The sequence below is a fragment of the Triticum urartu genome, chromosome 7A (genome assembly GCF_056163025.1).
Source record: "Triticum urartu cultivar PI428250 chromosome 7A, HENAU_Tu73, whole genome shotgun sequence".
Lineage (NCBI taxonomy): Eukaryota > Viridiplantae > Streptophyta > Magnoliopsida > Poales > Poaceae > Triticum > Triticum urartu.
Window position 1 is genome coordinate 23,024,025 of NC_141879.1, and position 7,200 is coordinate 23,031,224.

Sequence of the window (7,200 nt, forward strand, 5' to 3'; positions counted from 1 at the left end):
GAGGTGGTGATCCATGGCAATAACCACTAACATGTTTGTTTTTTTAGTGCTAGGCTCCGACCGGTGTGATGTACTCCCTCCGTCCCATAATATAAGAACGTTTTTGACATTAATGTGATGTCAAAAATGTTCTTATATTATGGGACAGAGGGCGCCCTGGAGATTATCAAGTGCTGGCAAATGTCTTATTTCGTTTGTTTGATTATCAGGTGCTGGCAAATGACGTTTGTTTGGTCTCAACAACAACAAATTTGTGCCGTTAGCTTGTTGAAGGCGTTGTCTCATCAAGATGAAATCCATGTCTGACTGTTTTTTGTCCGAGCAAGATAATGGCGACGTGGGAGCGTTTATTTTTTCTTGAAGGCGTTGTTGTGAAAGAAATCGACTTAGTCGCAGGTGTTGATTTCACGGGAAATATCAGGTGCTTCCATCCTTGGTGTGCTCGATCACTGCTCCAACTTCAAAACATCAAATTTAAATGTTTTAAAAATTCTGAAAAATGTGAATGTTCACAAGCAAAGTGACTACAACCTTAAAAAATTTAGGTCGAAACTCCAAAAGTACATTGAGAAACAAAAAAGACAAATTCATATGTGAATAGTGTCAAATGTAGCTTTTGTCTTTTTTATTACATTATTCATGCTAGATTTCACATTTTTTTCTCAATGTTCATTTAAAGTTTGGACTTGAAATTTTCAGTACTTGTAGTCACATTTCTTGTGATCATTCACAAACATTTTCAGAATTTTTGAAAACACTTATAATTGATTTTTTAAGTTGGATCACCCCAAGGACGGGATCACCTGATATTTCCCAGTTGATTTCATATCTTGTAATGGTTCTATCGTAGTTATTTATGTTTAGTACTCCCATTATTGATGATTTTGACCTTGCTGCCTTACATTATCTTTAAAAATTGTGTGCATCGCAATGATGCAGAGACTGGAGGTATCAACCTCCTTTAAAAAAAACATGTGGCCAAATCTATTCTTGCGAACACATAATTGTTGTACACAGGGAAGAGCCGAACGCCGACTTGGTTCAATGGCTACGAAAAGAGCTTGCGCAAAATTGTGAAAAAAACCTCGAGGAGTCCGGTAATTATGTCTACGTCCAGCGTATCCTGAGATGACCCTTGGATTTCAGATCAACGGCTGGGGAGCTCCCGAAGCACCTAAGCTTAGGGAGCTCCGGGAGTTCCCTAGCCGTTGGATCTGAGATCCAATGGTTACGAAAAGAGCTTTGCGCAAATTTGTGGAAAAACCTCAAGGAGTCCGGTATTTACTTCCAGGTCCAACGTATCCTGAGATGCCTACTGGATTTAGATTAAAGGCTTGGGAGTTCCCGGGGCACCTAAGCTGATACTTTCCGCAGTAGGTGCTAATCTCTAAGCTTCGGTGTCAATTAATGGTCTAAACGGACCTGCCAACTCGGTTCACAATCTCTTCGTCATCTGGGGTTCATCCGTAACGTATCACAATAAATTTCCTCAAAAGACGGATCAAAGGTTGCCAATCAAGGAAAAACCAAGAGCATGACTAAAAATAGTCTTTTTTAGAGGCTAAAGTTTCAAGCACATCTGACTAAAGAGAGGCCAGGACTAGTCTTGAGGCTAAAAAATTTTAGTCATAGAAACCTACTAAAATATGTATTAGCCCTCTCCCTCCTCATTTAATTCCTCTCCTTGAACACATGCGAGTTTTGGATTGGAGGGTTTGGAGAATAACAAATGCTCAATAACTTGATTTTAGTCTCTTTAGTATTTGGATCCAAGCATGGGTGAGGCTAGCAAGTTTTAGTCCCACTACTTTTAGTCATGGGATTAAAACGTATCCAAGCACCCTCCAAACACATTCATCCGAACGAGCTTGCAGTAGGAGGAAGCACTCACTTTTCCCCGGTTTATATAAAGCCTATGGATTTTGTCTTTTGAGGAAAATCTGTTTTTTTTTGTCTAACTTTACATGGAAAAACACTAACTTACACTATAACCCAATAAAACCTTGTAGGTACAACAAAGTTCATCGAGAGAAAAAGGATGACTTAAACCTTGTACCAAATATTTTTTGTTGCTGAAACATAAAAGGTTTGATTTGAAACAAAATCCATGGCCTTGTAAAACCGGGGAGCAGGGAGCACTACCTCTGAAGAAATTTCTTTTACCACTCTACTAGTCCAGGCACGGTGAAAAATCCACTCTCACTATCACACCACACCACACCACACCAGCGGCGAAATATCCCCAACGGCCGTCGTCTCCTCAGGTCTGAACCCGCTCCCCCTCGCCCACCATTTCCACTCCGGAGTCCGGCGGTAAATCTCGATTCCGCGGTTGGTGGCGCGCGGCCGGTCCGCCCGTCTCTTTCCCCGCCCGGCGGCTTGACCCGTTCCACAAAGATTTGGATTTTCCTCTTTCCTCCGGTTGACCGGCCTTGCCGATGTGCGGTGGTGGTTGGCGGGGTGGGGAGCGCAGGGCCTTGACCGTCGCCCAGGCAAGCCAGGCTGGATAGGCGGCGGCGGCGACGAAGCCGAGCCGAGAAATTCCCCACCAAAGGTTAGAGCTTTTCGAGTTTTGGTTTGCGCCCTTGCGCGGCGGGTGTTCGGCGGATTGCGCCGGAGGAGGGGAGGGGGAGATGGCGGGGGCGACGGAGACGGCGACCTGGGAGGAGATGCTGCGGCGGATGCTGCCGCCAGGGACCGCCATCCCGGAGGGCGCGGCGGGGAACCTCGACTACTCCATCGCGCTCGAGTACGACGGCCCGCCCGTCGCCTACGAGGTCCCCAGGATCGCCCCCGTCGACATGGCGGACGTGCCCACGGCCGAGCCCGTCTCCGCGTCCTACGGGCTCCTCGGGAACGGCGGCGCCGCCGTGCCCGTCGCGCCCGTCTTCAGGCCGCCGGCGAGCCGGGCGCGCGCCGAGCCGCCGCAGGCCAGGAGAGGCGCGGGGCCGGCCGATTCGGGGCCGCGTGACGAGGCCTCCAGGCCGGCAACCCGGGCGCGCCAGGAGCCGCCATCGCCCGTGCAGGTTAGGAGGAGCTCAGAGTTTGCCCATTCAGGCCCCCAGAATGAGGGGTACTCCGACTCTGACGACGACTCCCGGCGCTCCGTGTCGCGCGAGTCTGCGCCGAGTTACCAGGGCCAGAGCGACGGTGGCAGGCATGCCATGGCTGTGCCGGAGGGGAGGAGGTCTCATGTGGTGACCTTCGGGCTGGCAGATGATAGCAAGTATGACCAGAGCAGCGAGCTCGACGACACCAGGTCGGAGCAGTTCGTGGCCGTGACCAGGACGGAGAAGAGGGGGAAGACCTGCCACCGGTGCGGCAAGAGGAAGTGGGAGAGCAAGGAGTCGTGCATCGTCTGCGACAAGAGGTACTGCGGCTACTGCCTGCTCAGGGCCATGGGATCGATGCCGGAAGGCCGCAAGTGTATCACTTGCATTGGCCGGCCGATCTATGAGGGAAAGCGGTCGAAGCTAGGGAAGAGTTCCAGGATACTATCACGGTTGCTCAGCTCGCTGGAGGTAAGGCAAATCTTGAAGGCCGAGAAGGAGTGCCAGGCAAACCAGCTCCGGCCCGAGCAGCTCATCGTCAATGGCTTCCCTCTTTGTCAAGAAGAGATGTCAGACTTGCTTAGCTGCCCACGGCCTCCTCAAAATCTGAAGCCTGGAAGATATTGGTACGACAAGGAGTCGGGCCTATGGGGAAAGGTAAAGCTTATTGGTAGTAGAGGAGCATAGCTTTCTTTAAAGCCTGTATTCGTTGCTAATAACCCGCCATTTACACTTTTAGGAAGGGGAAAAGCCAAACCGGGTTGTCAGCACCAACCTGAACTTCAATGGAAAGATTCAGCCCAATGCTAGTAATGGCAACACTCAGGTTTATATGAATGGAAGGGAAATTACCAGCATCGAACGGAAAATTCTGAGGGTATTGATGCGCACTCTAAGCTACACAAAATTGAGAATCCTGTGTACATTATAATTATGCTGTGTCTGTATTTTTATTGGGCTTTTCACAATATCTGCTTTATTCTTACAGTTTGCACAAGTTCAATGTCCTCGCGATACTCACTTTTGGGTCTATCATGATGGTGGATATGAGGAAGAAGGCCAAAATAACATCAAAGGGAAGATATGGGAGTCAGTATGTATCTTGTTCAATGCAGTTTCAATTCTTTCTTCTTCCTTTCTTAAATTAATGCATCCCTTCCTTCTTATATTGCTTGTTTTAACTTGATTGTCTGTATCCCCTGTTATGCAGCCTTTGACACGTTTTGTGTGCACCTTGGTTTCACTACCGGTGCCTCCTGCAAACTCTGTTGAGCCCAGAGATGATGCTCCTTATTCAGCAAGAACAGTGCCCGAATACTTAGACCAGAAAAGGATACAAAAACTTCTTATTCTTGGATCACCTGGAGCTGGAACAAGCACCATATTTAAGCAGGTCAGACCATGTTCTTTTAGAAAAATTTAATGCATTAAGTTCTGTTAGATGTTTATTTGGTTTGGACTTTAACTTACCTATATGCTTCCAGCAAACTATTGATGGAAGTTGATTGCTAGTGTTTTTCTCTACATGTAGTACGGCGGTTTGATGTATAAACTTTTTTTTTACTGTTCTGGAGTTTGGCTAGTTTTTTACATTTGTAAATGTTTCAGATGACACTTGTATGCGTGCCATGGTACATTCTTCTGCAAGCTAGGGGGTATTTATACATTAGTCTAGTCGCTGTAGCCTCATAGGTATCTTTGCTTCAAACAAATATCTCAAAGTCTTTAGGGAATATCATACAAGTTGTTCATCATATCATGCAATCTCGAACTGAATCCTGACAGTTCAATTCGTTTACTTTTGACTTTTTCTTTATCTTGTATGTATTTTCATGGTGTTCGGTTTTACAACACAGGCTAAGTTACTATATGGAAGTAGATTTACCCCAGAAGAACTTGACAATATCAAACTAATGATCCAAAGCAACATGTTCAAGTACCTTGGGATTCTGCTAGAGGGCCGTGAGCGCTTCGAGGAAGAGGCTTTAGCTATACCAAATAACCCAAACTCAGAGGATGGGGATACCCAACAAGGTAACAAGGAAACTAATATTTCTTCCACCAATGTTTTTGAAGATCATATGCAGTATGCTGAGGTTTATTTTTTTATGCAGATGGAAACGAATCAAGTGGTTTAAATTCCTGCATATACTCAATAAATGCAAAGCTGAAGAAGTTCTCAGATTGGCTTTTGGACATCATAGCAATGGGAGACCTAGATGCATTCTTCCCTGCAGCTACACGTGAATATGCTCCAGTTGTTGATGAGTTGTGGAAGCATCCTGCCATACAAGCAACATATAAAAGAAAGGACGAACTGTATTTTCTCCCTGATGTTGCTGAATACTTCTTGAGCAGGGTATACATCAAACCATTTATATGTGATTTCAGTGCGGAATGGTCCCTTACTTTAACCTGTTCACAGCCTGTATTACAAAGATTATGCTACACCAGCACTTCATATTATGACAACTAAGTGTTTCTGGACTTCACCCATTGTCCTTCCTTTGTCTAGAATGGTCCAGCATTAGCACAGTGCATGCCCCTCGCTTTTGTGTGTGTACACAGTAATTGTTATTTGAGTACCTAAATTGATTTTTCTCTTTTATGCCATCCTTGCAGGCTATTGAAGTATCAAGCAATGAGTATGAACCTTCAGAGAAAGATGTCTTGTATGCTGAAGGAGTATCACAAGGAAATGGATTGGCCTTTATTGACTTCACTCTGGACGAACGGAACCCTATGTCAGAACTCTATGGTGACAGTCATGACCCAAGCTCTCAGGCACAAAACAAGTAAGCTCTCTTCCTTGCTCATGTATAAACTGCATCTAAATCCTTCTATTTGCTGTCTACAGTTTACCTGAAAGTCTTGCAATCTTTTTAAAGATATTAACATTGATGTCGGTATTGTGGAACGTATCTGTTGATCGTGGTGAAAAGGCATAGCCACTGTAATTTTTCCCTACTTCATAAGTAGTGCAGTATGTAGGTTGCCTGCTTCTTGCATTTGCATGGGTTGATGACTCTTTCCTCGTGAGAAACAAGTTGCAAAAAAACTTAATTTTCTCATCTACTTTTATCCCTTATCAGATATCAGCTGATTAGGGTCAACGCCAAGGGCTTGAATGAGGGCTGCAAATGGGTTGAAATGTTTGAGGATGTCCGCGCGGTTATATTCTCTGTAGCACTCAGTGACTATGACCAGCTGGGAGCCCCTGCCAGTGGCAACAGTAGGCGCCTCGAGAATAAGATGATTCAGAGCAGGGACTTGTTTGAGGCCACAATCAGGTAAAGTAACCTTGTCAGTTGTATTTGCTAAATGGTCCTGTAGGGGCTAATAATCTGGTAAACTGCACATTGCCGATTCTGCCTTGCCTAATATAGAGAATGAGAACATTTTTACAGCTTGCCTACGGTTAGCTAAGCTCAATTCCTAGATGAAAACTTACTCAATCTTTACGTACTTTGCCCAGGCACCCGTCTTTCCGCGACACACCATTCGTCCTGGTGCTCAACAAGTTCGACATCTTCGAGGAGAAGATCGGGCGGTCCCCACTCACCGCCTGCGAGTGGTTCAGCGACTTCGACCCACTCCGCACCCACAACAACCAGTCGATGGCGCAGCAGGCGTTCTTCTATGTGGCGATGAAGTTCAAGAACCTGTACGCGGAGCACACGGGCGACCGGAAGCTCTTCGTGTGGCAGGCGCGTGCCCGCGACGGCCCCACCGTCGACGAGGCCTTCCGATACATCAGGGAGGTGCTCCGGTGGGAGGACGAGAAGGAGTACGGGGGCTTCTGCCCGGACGAGTCCTTCTACAGCACCACCGAGCTCAGCTCCTCCCGCCTCGTCGAACAAGACTGGCAGCAACATCCTGCCGCCGACCAGAGACAAGGGAGCACATAGGCTGTTGTTGCTAATTGTACAGTGCTGCTGCCGTTGTTGTGTTAGCTAAGCCAACGTTTATACATACAGCTTGTTTCAGAGTGGACCATTGTTGTGTAGTGGTAAATTTGCTGATAGATATAGCTAAAGGGAAAACACATGGCTGCTTTGTGATACCATTTGGTTCTGAACTGATGGTGATGGATCTGTTTGGGGTTCATGCAGCTGGAGAAATCAAAATGCTCTGGACCAGCTTAGATTGA

At 46.5% G+C, this 7,200-nt stretch overlaps 1 protein-coding gene across 1 annotated transcript; it reads left to right on the forward strand.

Annotated features, from left to right (window-relative positions):
• The first annotated feature begins 2,218 nt into the window (after positions 1-2,218).
• LOC125525684 (extra-large guanine nucleotide-binding protein 3) lies at positions 2,219-7,200 on the forward strand. Its single transcript, XM_048690686.2, has 9 exons — positions 2,219-3,707; positions 3,790-3,927; positions 4,039-4,143; positions 4,261-4,443; positions 4,907-5,084; positions 5,165-5,409; positions 5,673-5,845; positions 6,143-6,340; positions 6,526-7,200. The coding sequence occupies exons 1-9, from the start codon at positions 2,634-2,636 to the stop codon at positions 6,956-6,958; spliced, it is 2,727 nt and encodes a 908-aa protein (XP_048546643.2). The 5' UTR covers positions 2,219-2,633; the 3' UTR covers positions 6,959-7,200.